The sequence below is a fragment of the Hippocampus comes genome, unplaced genomic scaffold (genome assembly GCF_001891065.2).
Source record: "Hippocampus comes isolate QL1 unplaced genomic scaffold, H_comes_QL1_v1.1 scaffold183, whole genome shotgun sequence".
NCBI lineage: Eukaryota > Metazoa > Chordata > Actinopteri > Syngnathiformes > Syngnathidae > Hippocampus > Hippocampus comes.
The window spans coordinates 172,204-192,190 of NW_017805547.1; the positions used below are offsets into that span (position 1 = coordinate 172,204).

General features: G+C 45.8%; 1 protein-coding gene across 1 annotated transcript in view; it reads right to left on the reverse strand.

Annotated features, from left to right (window-relative positions):
- Positions 1-19,987, reverse strand: part of rgs3a (regulator of G protein signaling 3a) — an 83,485-nt gene that overhangs the window by 19,990 nt on the left and 43,508 nt on the right. The window contains exons 19-20 of the mRNA XM_019879596.1: positions 12,366-13,340; positions 1,319-1,389 (exon numbers count right to left, since the gene is read on the reverse strand). Coding sequence (XP_019735155.1) covers positions 1,319-1,389; positions 12,366-13,340 — 1,046 coding nt within the window. The remainder of the gene's footprint in view (positions 1-1,318; positions 1,390-12,365; positions 13,341-19,987) is intronic.

Consider the following 19,987-nt stretch of genomic DNA (forward strand, 5'->3'; position numbering starts at 1 on the left):
CACACACACACACACACACACACACACGCACACACACACGCACACACACACATTTTCACACACAGTTGAAAATGTGAGGCACACATTTGGCGACACACACACACACACACACACACACACACACACACACACACACACACACACACACACACATACACACACACACACACACAGTCTTCTCCCATCGTTTAGCACTTCATTAAGTCCACGATGAGAGCCTACATTTTGAGGAATAGTCAAAATAGATATTTTTCTGAGGAATGACCACGTGAGGAAAATCCGAATAAGAGGTTTATCCACTCGCACCCGTGCAAACAGAAATTCATATGACAACACAAGAGCTTCCAATAAAATTGAAAACACTGTCATTTGCACGCCAGGCCATTAATTGGCAAAATGGAAGGAACTGTTCAATTACGCTTTAGATCCTGATTAAAGTGGAGATATGGGCCAAGTGGTTCACACTTTCTAATGTCCACTTCAAGTGGCTGGACAGAACGAAACAATTTTGTTTCAGCTTCCGACAAAAGGATGCTGAATTTCTCTCTCACTTGAGTTGATGATCTGTCATTAGTTGTGTCGTGGTTCAAATAGCTGACTGTAAATGGATTTGTAAAGGGGATGGGCTAAAGAAGTAACTTTTCAATTGTAGCAAGGGTCTTGTCTGAATTCAGGATTTCCGTTTTACTTAATATAACATTGGCAGCATCGTAGTCTCGACAGCTGTCGTTTCGAATATCATTTGTCAAGTAGTGGAGCATTGTAAAAAAAAACAAAAACGGATTCAATTCAATTTCAGATCCAGCTAAAGGTACAGATCCAGAATTTCTTCTTCACTTATTTAATATGTACTGTCGTGGTCCGCATATCCGACTTTCTAAATATCTTTGTGAAATTGTGACACAAGGAACAAAATATCACTTTCTATTGCGGGTCTTGATAGAGTTGACTTGGGTTCACATAGCTGAGTTTTTGGCGGCATACGGAATGGACCTTGTCCATTGCAGATCTTGATAAAAGGTAGAGATCCGAGATTTAGTTGATTAGGCCATTGGTAGTACAGTATCGAGATTTACATATCTGACAGTTCCTACTCAATGTCCCATTCACAATTGCTCGTAATCAATTCAAGGCCATGTTGGACATTGAAGTGATTTTTTTGTTGACATTGAAAAATTCAGATGTTGGCAGGAATCGGGTAGCGATAACGGTGTTGAACAAAATCCAGATTTGGTGAGGCCTTTGCAGACATATAACATGCTTAAGAGCAAAAGGCAGGAGCGTACATGCACCACCGAGAAGCCGCGGGATCACTTACAGGTTCTTGGACTTTTTCTTCTTGGTTCCGTCGGGGCCGACCTCACAGCTGCAGGAGGATCCGGAGCTGAGCTGGGGGGAGAGGAAGGAGAGCACACACTGCATCATCCGAGAACCCCCGGGAAAGACAGCCTCGGACCAGTAACACGTTGTTAAAACTGAATGATCATTCCATCGATACGATCCCGGAATGGATGTCCCAAAATCGGCAAAGTCTCGGTACTAGTCTTGGTGCGGCCTGCATGTGGCAGCTGGCGTTTGCAAACAGTGCAAGTCGAGACTAGGACGATTTGTGTGGGAGAGTGGGCTGTTGATACTGCAGCACCCCTCCCCTCCCTGTGCCTGAGGTTTGAAGTGTTGTGCCAAGACCCCCCACAACCCCCCCACCAACACCCTCCCGACCCCCACGCCATCCCTCCTGGTTTCACGTTACATTTGACGCCTAGCCTGCATTTCGATTGGTTTGGAAGGAAAGAGGAAGTCGCTCCAGGGTGGGGAAGGGGGTCAGTCGCTGCTAATCTGATGGCCTGAAACTGCCCCATTGTATGCGAGTGCGGAGTGGGTTCGACATAATGAGCCATTGTATGACAGGAACCTGAATGGGAGCCCCTGGCCGCAGCTGGTGCAACACATTGTGTGCGTTATTGTGCGTTTCTTTTGCCATGTTTCGGGAATCTCCCCTCCTTGGATATTTTAGGCAATAGTCCCGCATGATCGTCGGAAGCGGACCTCCTGCATGCTCAAATCTTGAGTCATTTGAGTTTGGTGGAAGATGACAGGGCTGATGCTCACAAAGTGGTCATTTTGGGAAACTTGGTTTATGGTCCAAAACTGTAATTCCAAAGAATTTGATTGATTGGCCACGGTTGGTGTAACAGTTCACAAATCAGCCTTTCTTATGTCGTTCCATTGGTTGTCCAGCGTCAGGACATTTGGTAGGATTCCCTCCTCGGACACATGATCATGATCACGGCCACAGCTTGACTCCAACAGCTGTTGTTCTCCATTAAGGGGGAAGCGACTAACTTTTTACGGCTGCCTTTTAAGTTTACGAGCCCATCGAATGGCCCAGCCAGACCAAGAACCTCTCAAAACATCTGAACGAGCGAGAGGCGTGAAAATACAAAGCGGGACATTGGGGAGCCACTATGGACCGAAAGTATTGATTAATACAATTCAGCAGAATGATATTTTCTGCCGATGACTGCTCACGGCATCTCATTGAATGGTGAGAAAAGCCAGTCTTTGTTTGGAAATAATCTCAGTTCACACTGACCTGCCGAAACAACTGAGCGTGCTGCAAAATTTATGCCTGGCCAGGAATAGTAGCTCATTGTATGGCAAAATACATTTTACCAGTACAATAAAAAAAATAAGAGATTCCAGTGGTTGGTTCAACTTAATGGATCCTTGTTCCCACATCGAACTTGAAATCTGGTCGGAAAAAAAAAAAAAAACAATCAGAATAAACCCACGAAGCTGCAGGGCCAAGACAAAACGATGAAATGAAGATAAAAGAAATAGGAAATAAATGATTACCACTTCATTCAAGTTGTAAATGTCGGTCTGTGCTCCTGAAAGTGTTTTCGCTTGGAAGGCCCCTGGCGGCAGACCACTTTCAGTATCTCATATGAACCCCACAGGATTAAGAATTTGCTCAATCATTTGCAGAGAGACTAGACAGCTTCTAATGTGGGATCAGGAAAACAGGGAATGGCGATCAGAACAAGAGAGGAGGGGGAGGAATGCTGTCGAGTCAGGTCAGCGCGTGTTCCACTGGCTGCCTGCATGTTGAGACGCGATGCTCTTTTGACACCGTACCGCTATGTTCCAGCTGGATGGGATCCAACGCACATAAAAGCACACAGGAATGTGTCAGTGGTCATCACCTTATTTTCTCTCTCTCTCTCTCTCTCTCTCTCTCTCTCTCTCTCTCTCTCTCTCTCTCTCTCTCTCTCTCTCATATCCGAAAACACGCAATATTGTGTCTTCTTATGTTGCCGCATTGCGACTCCATGATGAGGCCATCGACAGGTTACCCGGCTGACCTCCACCAGGGAACCACTATTTTTCCTCATTGTCTGATAACAACCAGACACGTCCAATTACGAAACCGTGGTACCATAGGCAAAAAACGGGAATGGGAAATCCAACGGTCACGATCATTAACCCTACAGTGTACTTACGACCCGAAAGCACAAATGTGTCAAAGCCAAAAGCTAAACCAAGCCGCAGTGTTAGCACAGATTAGCATTACCAACCAGTGTTAGCATATAAAGGAACAAAAAAAAAAAAAGATGATGCCACAAAAAATATTGTGAAGCACTAAACGAACGAACCAGTGTTCTTTGTCCTTTTGTTAATGTCCCACTCTTGCCCCAGTGCAAACCCCCCCACCCCCCCTTACCCCCCAACTGCACAAACACTGACGAGTGAAGCATAAAAGTGCGAGTCTTTCCTAAAAATAGCCGCTGTGTGTTTGTGAGCATATGTGCCCATTATTACAGTCTGCTCACATGCTCGTTTAGAGAGCGTCACAAAACCCAGAACCTGCCAAAACTCACGCGTCAGCCTAAAGCCCTCCCCACCACCCCAAGGTGCAGGTGTTGACACGCTGGTAGGTGTTGCGGAATAATGCCCTAGATAACAGCTTGAACACATGCATATGCACACTTGGCTGGGAAAGAGTGCAAAACGTGCCAATGCGGACAAAGGCAAAGCATGCACGTGTGAAGCCAAACACGTTTTTTGTCAATTTGGGTTAACAGACCAACATTTTGATATAAAGTTTGATTTGCAATTCCAGCATGTGTCTGAAATGTTGCAATGTAGGCCATAGCGTTTTTTTGTCTTCACGAGCGTGCTGCCGAGTGAGATTCGATAACCACTAAATAAAAGTGGAATTCTTCTCCTCTTTCAGCCAGCTCTTGAGGCAGATTAGCTTTGCTTGTATTGAGTCAAGACAAACTGTTGAAGGCGTCGCTGCATGTTTTGCACGAAGGTGATAGCGTAGCCTTGCAGTACTTCGATGATAAGCGGAAGCCTTTTTCGCACTGGCCGTCAAAGCTGGCATTTTCCCGTGTTTTGCACGGCTCGCTGTCCCACCGCATGCGTCAGGTAGCGGATTCAGAACACCAACTGAAGTGACCAGAGTGTGACATTTCAACCCGATGACGATTTGCAGAGTTGCGCTGTTGACAACCACTGATCTCATTATTTGAATTGTTGAAAAGGTTGCACTTTGGTAGAGTTTTCGTCTTGCTGAAATCAGTCATGCAAGTGAGCCCAACCTCATCGTGCCTCTTGCACTGCTCCACCAAAGCTGAGTCCGGTTTTCACAATCCTGTAGACTGGAGGGGCCCCCAGACTTTGGGCAAAAAAAAAAAAAAAAAAAAAGCAAACACCTGTAAGAGTTTATTGCACAATTTGGAGACAATCTTGCTCACAAACCTTTGAGCCAGTGGGCTAAACAATGTGGGGCAGAAGTTAAAATGAAGGTCACCGAGTTTTGCCTCCCACAACCGGGCCATAATCAAAAACTCCACATCCTTCTGTTGTAGCCTGCCACAACAAAGCCAATCATGAACAATATTTTCACTCAGGGAAACATTCTTGACCCAGTCAAGCCAAAACAACCCAAAAGAGTCAAGACGTGAAGGAATGACTCTCCGTGTTTCATTCTAACATGTCCTCCCTCATTCTTTTACATTTGACAAAATCAAGTTGGCGCCAAAGAACACAAACAAATCTCGCTCCATATATTATGTCGGAATCGTGACATTGTGTCAATACAACATGCGGCAGAACATGTTCAGTCGTGGAAGCAAAATGATCGTTTGCTGTTTTGAAGTGAGTGTTGAACATCTTAAAAAGGTTTTATTTAGTTGGAGAAAGGACAAAAGAAAAAAGTTGCATTCTTGTGCCCAAGCGGCACATTCTGCAAACGCACACACACACACACACACACAAGCACATTCTGCAAACGCTACAACATGCCATCAAAACCTTAAAAAAAAAAATATATATATATATATATACATACATATTCAGGTTAGTGCGGAATCCGATGTTCAGTCAACAAGTATGATGTTTATCATTTGGCGGATTAATATTTGCACTATTTTAGTCCATCAAGTGTGGTCGACCAACCCCGCTTGGAAAAAGGCATTTCAAAAAGGTGACTCCCGGTAAGCGCAAAAATATTATTTTGCTCATTGGCTCCGAGGTTTTGAAACTTTAGAGCGGGCCTGTTGCATAACGGGCACACGGATTGCAAATCTAAACAAACGAACGAAGGCAGCGAGCGTGTTTGGATGATCGTAGCCGCCTTGATAAGATCTTCCTGGTGGATCTTGGCACTAGGCAAGGAAAAGTTCTCTCTCCGTGAGGCCTCCGTACGACTCCGAAAATACAAACGAAAAGTTATAATGTAAACAAGGAGACACACGAGAGGAATGATCAACCCAAAACATCGGACCTCCACCTCAAATGTTTTCAGGCTTGAGAGAGAGAGAGAGCAAGAGAGCGAGCACTCCCGGCGTCTTTGATCACCTTTCATTGTCTTTGCTGCGGGAAATGTTTGCGTAATGAATCCAAATAGAAGAAAAATTAGGGGTAAAATAAACGATTGAATCCCGTCAAGTATATGGACACACAAACATACACACACAGTCAGGGGCAGAACCATATTTATCCGAGGAGAAACCTGGTGACCCCTAGACAGGATACTGACTCATTCCATCGTCAGGGCACATAATGAACACGCAAACAAAAGGTGCATTGTCTGCAAATTTCAGTACAGTATGAGTGTGTGTGTGTGTGTGTGTGTGTGTGTGTGTGTGTGTGTGTGTGTGTGTGTGTGTGTGTGTGTGTGTGTGTGTGTGTGTGTGTGTGTGTGTCTCCTGTTATTCAGACCCACTCAGGAGATGGCCGCTTCCTACGTGTCACAGGATGTTTGACGCTTGTGCGTCACTTCTCCGAGCTCCTCGACCAAGTGATGAGGTTACCTGCTCCAGTCCCGGAACTGACTGCTGCCATCCCGTCAACGATGACAAGCGATTTTCAGCCTGACCTTTAAATGGGCCTATTCCGCTTTGATACAAAAATACCAGCACCGGGACTTTTTATGGTGTACTGGGACTTCACGTGAGCCAACGGGCCCTTCGTTTGTTGTATGTAAAGACGAGAAGTCTGAATGTTCATTTTCATTGTTTGCCGAATTTCAAACTGATTTGTTATGTTGGTACAATTTCGGATTGAGATCTTTCTTTGTGTTGGGTGATCACAAATCAATTTCTTGGGTTTGTGCTTCTTGAAACTCAATTCTTGTGGCTTTTCGATTTCCAATCAATTTCTGTTTTTTGCCCCAAAAAATTCAACAGAACTCTCGCATGATATGTTTTCCAACCAAATTCTTGTGTTTGTCAGACAAACTTTTTGTGTTTATATCATTTCGCGTGTAGAATTCTTAACCGTAGCTTTACATTTGTGCGATTTCCGATTTCATTTTTGTGTAATTCAATTTTCGATTTGATTTCTCTATGTTCAAGCTTATGCGTATGTACCATTGCCAACCTAATGTTTGTGTTCGTACCATGACTCGACAAATTTTGGTGTCGTCGTATTTCAAATCCAAGTTTTGTGTTCATACAGCCTCTGACACATTTTTGTGTTGTATGATTATTCAGCAATTACTGAATTATTGTGCTTGCAAAACTCCGAACCAAACGCTGCTTTGTATGATTTTGGACTAAAAGCACGTGGCAGATAACTTCCAACCAAAGTCTTTGCACAAATTCTCACGTTCTACAATTTCAGACTGAATTCTGATATTTTTAGTATATCGGACGAAATGATCTGACTCCTGAACTGATTGCTTCCTTCTGCGCCACAGTTGGTCCTTCCTTTGGTCTACAAAAACAAACGACTTGGAGGAAGAAAACGAAAGGTGCTAGCATAGCATGTTAGCAGCCTCTGAGTTTGATGTCAGGGCCGAAGTCTGATTGAGACGTCAAACGGAGAGGATGTATATGACATCCCCTCCTGTGTACCTTTGCGTTTAATTGCTCCCTTGACCCACGCGGCTTCCCGCGAGGACATGGTGCATTCTTCACCGTGACTCGTACCACCTCGTGAGCGTCACTGAGTGTGAGTCCAATGCAAAATAAATCATAAATCGAGTACAATGTGTTCCTGCCATACCCCCGTTTTAACCTTTTGTGCTGGTGAAAGGGTGGCTGGCGCAAGTGAAAAGCCGTTCGCAGATGGAATTACCGTTAGAACCGTCATTGCCGCTGCACAGTTTGATTCACGGGAAGCGGCGGTTGAGCCAGCGACAAAACATTTTCTTCTTTCGACTGGAGTCTACAAGTGCAATGACGCCATCGGCGCTTTATTGTCAACCGCGCAACCGACCGACCCGTACGCATGCCAGGGCGACCGGCGCCGTCATCGCAACCGACGCACATGACGCGGCAACGAGCACGAGGCGAGTCTACAAGTGCAATGACGCCACCGGCGCTTTATTGTCAACCGCGTAACCGACCGACCCGTACGAATGCCGTCATGGCAACCGACGCACATGACGCGGCAACGAGCACGAGGCCGTCTGGATCGTCTCCTGCAGAAGGTAAACATCAAGAGAAGCCTTCATTGTACCGGTGACTTACATAAGTTTTAACGTGAGCTTTGTTTTACGTCGGCCAATGACGTTTGGACGTTTTGTGTTTTGTTGTAAACACACCGGGGTTTCCATGAGAGTAAATGTGCCATTCATCAGAATTTGACATTGTTTTGTGCTGAGTGGATAGTTTTTGTAGTGGTCCACTATAAATGTTCATATTGTAGTATACATTGTAGTCGGCGGCCATTTTATTGGAAATGGTTAGGACGAACTACCGTTATAACGTACCGACTCGGAATGTGCCTCGAGGTACGTTGCAACGAGATTGGACTGTACATGCTTATTTTTAAGTGAACTTTTGAATCAGGTTGTGAACCATTTCTGATTTAATTCTTGTTTATGAGATTCTTCCTGGATCGAAAATTTCATCTTGCAGAAATATCATAATGTGACGATAATGGTATAGTTGACGGGGTGAATCGTCGAATGTACAATGCTAATTAAAAGCCCAATTTATGTGCAATTCTTTGACGGGAATATTAAACTACTCTCCTCTCCTGATCAAGAAAAAACATTTCTTTTGGATTTATGTTGAACAAAAGATGATCGGTCAAATGTCCAACAAGTCCATTTATCTCCCTCTGTGATTCCACACCAATATTTTTTTCGCTTTGGTGAAAATAACGATATTTTAAAAAACACACCAGCACAATTAACATCCACTTCGTGGTTGAAATCACTCAGTTCAATTCAAAATGAAAGAAAAAAAAAATAAACAACATGAGTCGTATTTCAGATACTTGTCCAGTTTTTAAGCTTCCAGTGGCATAAAGTAGAAAGGGAAGTTCCAAAGCTAGAGCGGGAGAGCACACTTAAGATGTTTACTGGAAAAGTCAGTTGGTGGTTGAATTTATTGCAAGCTGTGCCGTTAAGCACCATAAATGGCGAAGCTTTGCAATTGAGTTTGTTCCAGTTTTTACCAATAGACTCGCACGGCGCGACACTGCGTTGACTGTCCGCAGAGTTTGTTCATGTCCGTAAATATTTACCCGTTCACGTTTAGTATTTTTGTGCTGCCTGACATTGATTTGAACTTTTGTCCTGTGCCGGCTTTCTGCGTAAAGGACACACGACTCTTATGATTCAATTGATCAATTGACTGTTCCAGAACGTGCTGGCAGCGACAAGTACGGCGGCCTGGCTCGGATTTTTTTTTTTTTTTTAATTCCCATTTAGACCAAGCAACATTAACACTCATCATCAGCAGATATTTCAACACAGTTTCCATAAACTTCCAATGAAATAATCTTGGAAGTCTATTTTCGGCTCCACTCACGTGCAGCAGTGTGACGTGCAGAGCCAAACCGTGGTGCGCATTCATCAGAACAACACATTCGTCTACAAGGAGCGGAGCTGCAGTGCTTTACCCAAAAAGGACTCTTTGGGAATTTATAATTTTCTTCCCGGGCCCAAAATAATCTCCTCTAATTGCTCAGGGCACGAAAGGGGAAGGGTCTTTTGCTATAATGAAGCTTTGGGAATTGACGGGTGAAGATGGGTTCAAATTTCTGACTCATTTTGCAGTGTTTGTGTGTGTGTGTATGTTTTGACAAATGTAATTATTTTCATGATTAGGCAACACAAAACCTCTTATTTTGTGCCTCAGACTGCTATTTGAGGGTACATATCATGACCGTTACTGTTATTGTTTTTAGCAGCATTCATAGTCGCTCTGATTTTGCTAAAGTTATTTCAAATAAACACCTCCTACAGTCTACATTTGCATGTAACCAGACGACCACCTGGCCACCCTACTACGTACTATTATCTTAAAAAAATGGAAACGCCATATTCTCTTCATGTATTGCTGTTCTGGCCAACTGGAGACATCAAGCGACATGCATCACTATCTGCGGGTTGCCATGCATACACACAAACACTGCCCACACACGTTTACTTTCGGCCACAAGATTTACGGTCGCCTATGCGGGCGAGGGTGACAGATGACATTAAATAGTGGAAACGCACTCCTTAAGGGAGCTTTGCCCGTGACGCCAACTGTGGTGGTCCGGTTGGCCTTGACTCGGGCAGGACCAATCGTCTCGGGCCTTGTGAGAGGGACCGCTTCTTGCTCACGAGCACACTCACGGATATACAACCTCAATGCCATTTAAGGCTGCCGAATGTGCTGACAGCTCGGCTGCCGGAGCGGCCAGATAAGGGAGGAGAGTCCTCGCCTCAAACTCATCCCAAAGTGATTGAGTGTCCTCCGCAATGATGAGCAAACTTCTTGTCATATCGAAGCATTCAAGGAGTGATAGGTTTGAATGTATGCATGACATGGAGTGATAAGGAGCTCTCAACAACCACCCCGGAGACTTTGTAAAACCCACGAGCAGAATCAAAACACAAAAGCCACAAAGTCTGCCGTCTCAAACGCGCTTCTGACACAAAGAGGTTGTGATGCACGCTGCCCTCTGCTGGACAAATAGTGAAACTCTCTTGCACTGCAGTATTTGCAGCAAGGAAGTAGGCCTCGGGAGTCCTCAGTAGAAGATTCCTGTGGTGACGACGAACGTGTCAGGTAGTTCGGTACCCCAATTCATAATTGCACTTAAAAGACTTTTTACGAAAAACACATTAGATTTCCATATGCAGACAGTTGAGCGGGTCAATTTGAGCCAAAATTAGGAATACAAAGTATGTCTTTTGTTGTTCCATGGCTATAAGTGATACAAGACAGTTTTATACATTTTTTCTTACCATCATGTTTTGTAGCGTTGGCACTTTTTGTTCTTGAGTGAAGCAAACAGTGCCATTTAGTATGAAATAAATAAAGATGCATTGGAGTGAAAATTGTACAGTATTGTATTTCCTAAAGTGCACTTGCGCCCTGTGGCCACTTGATGTCACTCTTTTTATAGAATCCAGTGAAGTCAGCACGGAGCGGATCAAGCTTCAAGTCCAAGTAACATTTTGGAAAATGGTTCCCTCGTTGACATTTTCAGTCAAAACGGAGAATTGCCTGCTGGGTGTCATTTAGTTGTAGCGGTGTGCCTAATAAAATGGCCAGTGAGTGTTCAATATTTCCCATATTTTGTGTGGATGTCCAGGAAGATTTGGGTTTACGTTGAAGGTTAAATTGAGGGCAGGCCGCCGCGTGACTATGTGCCTGGGCTTCAGATGCAACCGGCTCAGGAATACATTATGTCAATGACGCATCTCCGCGACTGTCGGAGCACCAGTGTATGTGTGTGTGTGTGTGTGTGTGGGGGGTGTTGTCACACAGCCTTGTCTCTATTTCGGAAATAAAAACTTGACTTGAAATTAGGGTGAGTAGACGGTCATGCCGATGCTTTGTGCGTCAGATGCAGAGGTCTTGGGAAGCGCATTTAATGAACAAGGCATCAATACAACTGCAGGAAGACAAGAACGCGTGTTTGCAATTAGTTACGGAGGGTTGCCATTTCTATGCGTGCGTGCACCTTAGATTAAACTCATGACTGCTCGGTGCGTCAAATGTCAAAGGCCGAGGCTCATGAGAGGGTCTTATGTGCATTCCCACAACTTAATGACACAAGAACGTGTGTGTCGTTTCTGTGCGTGCATATATGTGTGTGTGTCTGCACAGACACATGGATTTGATTGGATGTCTGTGTGCCCACCTTGGATTAAACTCATTACTTCTTGATGCTACAGATGTCAAGAGCTCAGCAATGTGTTGTGTCAATTTGCGATGGGAAGATGATGAGATTCCGAGATCTCAGTTTGCGTTTCCGTGTGTGTGTGTGTGTGTGTGTGTGTGTGTGTGTGTGTGCGTGTGTGTGTGTGTGTGTGTGTGTGCGTGCGCGCGCGCGCATCTTTGATCAAACTCCTGACGGCTTGCTGCTTCAGATGTCAAGGGCTCAGAAATCTGTTTCGTCAGTGAGGCATCCCCACAACTACAGGTAAACAAGGATGCTTGTTTACCTGTCGTTGTGTCTCATTTTGTACGCACAGGCATGAGGATAACATCATGATTATTTGGTGCTTCAGATTGTAATTGCTCGGTTGTCAATATGCATCTTCGCTATGAAAAGATTTTTTTAAAAATGTGTATGTTTAGTGTGTGTACTCATGATTATCATTTTTTTTTTCATAATCGTCCAGCCCTACCGTCGTGTCTTTTTGTGAAGACGAGGCATGTCAGAAAAGTTCCAGGACTTGAGTCACAAAAGTTATACTACAAATCCAAACTACGAATGTGAGGGGGGAAAAAAACAAAACACATGGCTTCAGAGAGCTGAGGTCACAGACATAGAGCGATTATATTATAACGGTCCTTATTTTTCTTTATAGTTTGGTGTATGTCTTTTGTGACATCTCTTCCGGAACTTCATTTAGTCGCCAGCTACAGAAAAACACGGTTGAGTGTGGACATGCTTACCTTCCTCCCAGAGAAGAGCATGCACAGCTGATGCATGGAGCCTCCGTTCTTGGTCAACTCCTTCTTCAGGGTCTTGGGCGAGGGTAGCGTCCAGCCGCCCTTGTGGCGCCCGCCGCCCGTCTCTAAGCAGTTGATGGCATTGTCAGAGGTGAAGCAGGGCGTGCGCGGGTCCTGCAGCAGGCTGCCCTCGCTGTGGGTGCGTCGGCGCAGCGAATTCTGCACGCTGAGGCCCCCGCCGCCGTGCTTCTCGCAGGTGGCGCCCTCCACCATGGAGCGCCGCTTGCTGTCGCTGCGCTGCAGGTAGGCGTCGTCGCTGTCGTCCTCCTCAGAATTGTCGTCATCGTCGTCGTCGTCTTCCTCCTCCTCCTCCTCCTCCTCCTCTTCCTCATCATATTCTTCTTCGTCGGTGTTGGGCGAGGAGAGGGCGTCGGCGCTGAAAGAGCGGTCGAGGCGCAGCTCAGGGATGACGAATGAGGACGAGGAGGACGAAGGAGGGGCGTTTGTGTCGGGCGGCTCGGAAGCGTTGTCCTCGTCCGCGTTTGACACCAGCAGGTGGAGGTGAACTTCCTCTTCCTGTCGCTCCGCCAACTCCTCCAACTCGCTCTTCCCGCTCGCACCCTCCTCTTCCTCATACTCTCCCTCTCTCCTGTTGCCCTCTCTCCAGATCTCCATCTCATGTCCGTCCAGGCTCTTCCAGTCCTCTCCCTCGGTGGAAGGCGGAGGCGTGGGGGGCACCCTGTGGCGCTCCTCGGACCCGCCCAGGCTGCCAAGGGGCAGATAGATTTCATTTAGTGGGCTGAGCGGCTCCGAGGGGTGAGGACTGCTCAGGGTCAAGGGTTCGGAGGGGCTGGACGGATACAGGCTGCTCTCCTCCCCTTCAGAAGTGCGAGGGGGCAGGTGGAGGCACACTTCCCCTCGATCCCCGCCGACTCCGCCCAGCTCACAAGAGGGGGCGTCCACCTTTGGTTCCAACATCTGCACAGACAGACAAGAACAGACAGCTTACGCATCAGAAATCACATTTTGCGGCCATTCGGCGACGTCTCTGCCGCAAAGACGAACGGAGGTGGGCATTTACAACAGTCGTCACCTGTGCAGAAATTCCGACGGAACGTTTGTGGGCCCGTGCCTGACGGACTCCAGTCCCTAACCCCCCCCCCCCCCACATTACAGTTAAAAGACTGCAGTTCAAGCGCACGTGTAGTTCGTTTCATTTCAAATTCATTGCGGTGCCAAAAAGTCCGTTGCCGTCTCACTGTTGAAGGACCCGACTGTCGTCGTACGTCACTACAAACTATGACCAGAGTAATGACAATCCAAGTTGCATTTTAAAAATCCCCCAAATGGCATCTTTTGTTGTTTTGGGGATGGCTCACATGCAACATGTCGGAAACAAACGACTCGCAGTTTCGCCGAACATCATAACGTCTCTTAAAAAGCGCAGTTCATAAAAGACGAGACGCAAAGTTATGACAGTAATAAATGGTGAAAAGTCAGACACGATCCATCCTTTTTCCGTCTGAACGGCAGGAGCGGAGCTGTAAATCAACACATCCTCAGCCAACACAACACGCCCCGCCACACACACGTACGCACGATCCGTCCTTCTGCCCATACTCACTCGGCGCACCTTTAACCTCGACCAGCCCACAGAGCTGTCAGCGTTTGCATCTTTGAGTGGGCCAACAATAGTCGGCGCCCACATGGTCCAACACGACTTTCAAGATGATACATTTCCAATAAAGATGAATATTTAATGTACAACACTTGTGGAAAAAAAAAAACACACACCCAACAAAAACTGCTGATGCAACGACACCATATGGTGTCTCTACCTCGACTCATTATTGTTCCAGGAAATGAGATGGCAAACAAGGCATTTTTTTTCCCCTTTTTTAACGTTTAAGGCGTTATTGCTCATAATGGGCATGGCGACGAGGCGAAAGCAGCGGAAGATGAGCGCAACACCGAGGAGGTCTTCAAATCTTATGCGTGACCATTAAAGTCAGTATGAAAAGTCGATGTGCTGTGAAATCACGCAAAGCTTCCGTGGATTCTGAGTTCAAACGTTATTTGAAGTGAGTTGAGAAACGATATAAAGAAGGACTTGACAGCAAGTTGGCCAGTGCCCAGGGGGCACCTGCAACTCCTACAAAGTCAGCATAACTTTAAAGGCATTAAAATACAGTACATTTAAAAAAAAAAAAACAGAAGTGATGGGTGGCGTGGGCTGAGAGTGTTAGCTTGCAAACCAAAAATGCAGGAATAAGACTTCTCGCGCTGCTTTAAAGGGGGACCTATGATGACGAATTGACTTTTTAAAGGCTTGCAACCAAGTGCCCACCCATTGAGCGTGAATTGAAACAATAAAGTCATTTTTTTGGCTGATCTGTCTTGTTTTCAAAATGCGTGTGAGAGCGAACACTTCTGTCGCACTGCTACACACGAATCGGGCTAGTTTACGGACTTAAGTGTACCCGTCACAGTGTTTGAATGGCATGATCAACTAGGGTGGGTGACGATCCAGAGACACTTTCAAGTAATGGCTTAGTGCACGGTGTGAAACACGATCATGGAGAGGAACTACAATACAGAAATCTCCCATTGGTAGGACAAGCCCGCTATCATGTCAAGGCCCAAAAGGTAAGCAGAGCTGCATTACTTGAATGCAGAAAGGTGATAAATGGAGGAAAACAATGAAGTTATGCAACTCCTCATAAGATGAAACACAAACTGGAACATCCCTAAAGTTACCACGACGACATAAAGCCAATTTAAAAAGCCAACTGAGACAAATGCAGTCAGAAAGAAATATGGCCGCGAGCCCCGTCAGCGTCCATTAAGATACACACAGTTGTTATTTACTGGACTGTATGAATGAAGAAGTCTTGCGCTGGGTCGAGCGAATCAATCCTGTCTTCTCGGAACCTCATGAAGGGGGCTCATTGTGCCGGTCGGGCTGACCGCTGATGAGGCGGCGCGGTCACAAGACGCTCGGCTCTAATTGCGAAGAAGGGTGTCCTCTCATGAGACCGCGCGGGCTGCTGAAAGCGGCTCAAATGACAAGTTACCGTCTCGGATACATTTAAACTATTTCCTTGACCCTGTATGCAATGGTTAACAACATAGATCTCATTAAATCGCATTAGAAGCATGCTTGGGAACTAAAAGGCTTTGAATTTATTTCAAGGGTTGACAACATAGTCATTTCATAGGTCAATTTCCCAGTCGTAAAAGCCAAGAAATTGACCCAAAATGGCTGTTTAAAATCAAAATGGCCAACATCCTGTTCAATTGCAAGTGCGACTGTTATTTCATGTCGGCAGACATGTCTTGCTTGTGCTCACACTGGGTCTTATACTGCCCTATGTTACATACATGAGTAGGCCTAATATATATATATATATATATATATATATATTTTTTTTAATAGATTTGGAAATGTTAAGCAGAACCAAGTATTTCAAGAATATTACAATTTTGATATTTTTGTGAAAAAAAACCCCGTCCAATACAAGTTCTTGTTTTTTGTTCAAAGGTTTTGTGCCCTCCTTGAATGGTTATTTTTATGTAAGAGAGCCCTTTGCACCAAGAAAAAAAATAAAATACACCACATGGTTGCCCATAAGTAGCCCTGATGAAAACTTGTAAGGTCTCGTTAGCATTGAAGTTGCCCATCCCCGATCGAAGATTTCTAATGGTAGCAAAGCATGCTGTCACAAAGTCTGACAGCACATTAACTGCTGCCTGCAGTTAGAATTTTTGATTCAAAATCAAAATCAAATAATATGCTTGAAAGATGAGGCACTTTAAATACATTTTGATATTTCACATTATCCAGTTTATTCACATCTAGATACAACACTAGAAGACACGACCATTTCCAGTGGTACTTTATGGCTATTGGCTGATCTCCGTTTTTATGTTTAATCTTTTTAGTGTATCGACCTGATAAGTTTACATTACCTCTTTATTTATTACAAGTTTTAACCCCCCCGCCCCCCTCTCCCGCTCCCGCCTCCCCCCTCGTTCTCTCAAATGTTTGCACAGCTCCGCGGTCGGCGCTCAGGTTAGTTGAACCCACGCTCATGTAAATCACTTTGATTCGCTGCCGCGTCCTGCCGGCAGAGCACATAAATAATACAACACCCGATCGCCACGATCATGCCCTAAAATGTTCACTTGTTCGCACGACAGCGGCCGTGATTTAGCAGGTAGGCGAGGAATGTTTGGAGTTGGACGCGATGTGCTGTCCAAGTGGAAATGGGGGAAGAGGCAACGCGTCGAAGTAAAATGGATTTGTTTGAAGGAAAGAAAAGCCCAAATGAGTCACAGAGAGTGCCTGCTTGGGAGGCAATGTGATTACTTGAATTGATAAAAGCCAAATGATGATTGTATGCATTGTCAACGAGCCTCTTACTGTGACTCACAAGAGAGAAGGATGAGCGGACATTTTTGCCGCTTCCTGTTTGGCTTAAAGGTGATCCAGATCTTTCTCCCGCCTCAGCCCTCTACTTAAACCTCCCCCTCGTGAGCACACTTAAAGGCTCCATAGTGATGTTTCAAGTGATGCAAGGAGATGTATATTAACAATGAAGTGCACTCACAGAATAGAACGAGAAGTTCCTCCGGGGGAATTCGAGAAAGGCAAACGTTCCATTCCACTCACTGGGCTTTGTTTTTTTTTTTTTTTTTTCTTTGTTAAAACGATGACCACAATGTATCCCCAGCTTGGATTTTATTGCATGGCATAAACGTATTAACCCCCCCCCCCCACACACACACACACCTCCCCAGATCTCTGTGTGGTGAGATCTCAAGTACCGTTCCAAACACGTACATTGTGACCCATGTCGTGCACCCCAAAAAATAAAAATAAATAAATGGGTGACGCAAGACGGTGATCTTTCAATCGTGTGATGTTCCTCTTCCGCCTCGCTGACCTTCACCTTTTGTCGTGTCCTCACTAGAGAGGCTGCGACTGTTGAGGATATGGCGGGAGACACAATGGAGCCACCTGTCAGAAACACTTGGACCCTCTCACACACTCTGACCACACGACAGAGTCAAGCAAGCTCATGTGAAGGCTCCCATTTTTAAAGAGACATTTCACATTTGGCAAAAGGGCGACGCCTGTATATTTGTGGTTGTACTGTCCTGTGACCCCCCCCCCCACCCCCAAAAAAAGGCAGAAATGTATTTCATGTCTACAGCTTGTATGATATTTATAGCATTGTATTGGGAGACAACGGATCATGACTTTCAAAGGGAGCTGGCTGCACATCCACTCGCTCCACTCTCAATGCCTGACTTGCTTATCCAATCGAAAATCTAACAGCAGCCATGTTCGATTTGTGATTGGAAGTCAGCGGGAGTGGCTGGATAAGATGGCGCGGCCCATGTCTGCTGCTTTGGCTCTCGCGAGAGTTTGGCCAATTTAGGACTGAAGATGGAGGCAAAACCGGCGCAATCTGTGACATCAGCTCAGCGGAACATCGATCAACCAATCTGCGACCTCCGGTTCCTGTTATCACTGCGTGGTGGTTTTCAGAGGGCAAGGGGGGGGGGAGGGTTGTTAAAATATGGCCTGCTGAAGCGTGCCCCTCACTTACGATAGCAGTGAAGGCAAATGCCAGTGATGAACTGCAAGACAACCTCCGGTTGGTGAGCCCGTCGATGAACGGCATTCTCGGCAACGACATCATGGGAGAGGAGGTCCCTGAGACGGTTATAAAACTTAAGAGAGGGTTGCGCTTTTATGTTGATGGACTATTAAGAGGATGAAGGTCTACCTACAAATTCAAACACTCGAGGTAATGAGCCGCTGCTGCGTCTTTGGAAAGCGATCCGGAAACGCGGGTCAGGCCTGAGGCCATTAGGAAATGACGACGTTCATCGCAGGTCCCGAAAAGGAGCGTTACTCTTTCACGGGGCGCGATGGCCCAGGGAAACGATCGCTTGATTCGTGCTTCATTGTTAAATTACTATTCTGATGATATCCATCCATTATTCAAACCATTTATATTTATTGATATTCTTAACACATGGTCAGCGCTGCCTTATGAGTGAATATCGTCAATATGCAATCAGTATTCCTTTGTAATTGTCTGAAAGTCCAATACTGGTAACGACGATAGAAGTGTGCGGCCACACACACACACACACACACACACACACACAAAACGTCACATGTGTGACCTCTGTCCTAGTTACCATGACAATGAGAGACCTATCCCAAGGGAGCAGCTGTCCTCTACCGTGTCGCCTCCAAATGTTACAGTTCCATCTCTGAACTCTGCCATGCCACTTCTTTCCCCTCAATTTCATCGGGAGGCATCGCTCCGTGTTGCCTTTAATTTCCTGTGGTTGTATCTGGGTAAAGCGCAGTATTAAGGCGCATCAGCGCTGGCCCTGCTCCTTTCACTTTAGTTACAGCAACATTCATGCTTCGACGTAGCCACATGCCAAATCTATGCACAGTCTCAATAAATCTGACTCAACTCAATTAGCAAAGCGGTTAGAAATAGGCGGCTGCCAAACATGCGTTCCTCTTCCACTTCCTCTCGCAACCATTGCAGTTGCCTGCATGCAGTCTGTCCCTCCCAGAGTGTCCTTTGACCCCCCCAATTCCCAGCTTGATTTGCATGACACCAAGTAGGCTGTCAGGATGTTAAGACTGGATTCCGGAGTTGAATGTGGCACCAGAATACAGTGCAATGCTGCTATTCGTGGGGGATCGTGATCGATCCCTGATGCAGACAGAGACAATCTGCAATCGGCACCCCAAAAAAGGTATATAATTGCCTGTAGGTTCCACAAAATGGCTCCAAAGCACTAGTTTTGTCAAAATAAAGCATCTCAACTCCCATCAACAAAGTTCCTTGGCATAAAGGTCCCTCAACATGTGGCAAAACACCACTTTTGTCAAGATGAAGCTCCTCAACGTCAACATAGTTCCTTGGCACCAAGATGCCTCAGATGCATATCGGTGAGCGTCAGCTTCTTAGAGCTCCCACTCCTCGAGGGTGATGTGGCAAATCAGAAACGGGCTATTGCCTCAGATGCATATCGGTGAGCGTCAGCTTCTTCTTAGAGCTGCCGCTCCTCGAGGGTGATGTGGCAAATCAGAAACGGGCTCTCGAATCACCAGAAAATCAATCAATCGCACGCCCACTTCTAAGTACAACTGACCCCCAGACAGACCCTAGAAATGGGGAAGACACTAAAATAATTGGAATGGACGCCTGTGTGGGGAGGGTCATCTGGATACATCTCGATGCTGTTGTAATACATAACCATGGAACTAAATGGCCCCCATCGTTTAAAATTAAATGTGCACATTTTATCATCACAAGCCATGTATTCATTTCCATGCAACGTATATAAAGATACCAGTGGGTATGCTGACGCGGCTTGTACGGCGCACGACAACAACAATCTGCACTCTGGTGATTTGAGAGCCATTATCGCTGTACGTAAGAGCGATAACGCGCTACGGCGGGGCCGTATAGCTGATCCCTATAGCGGATCCATCTCGGAATGGACTTCTGATATGCGCCGGCCTCTTTTGCCCCCTTTGATTTTGACGGACGGAAGAGCGATGAGGTAATCGCCGTCATTGA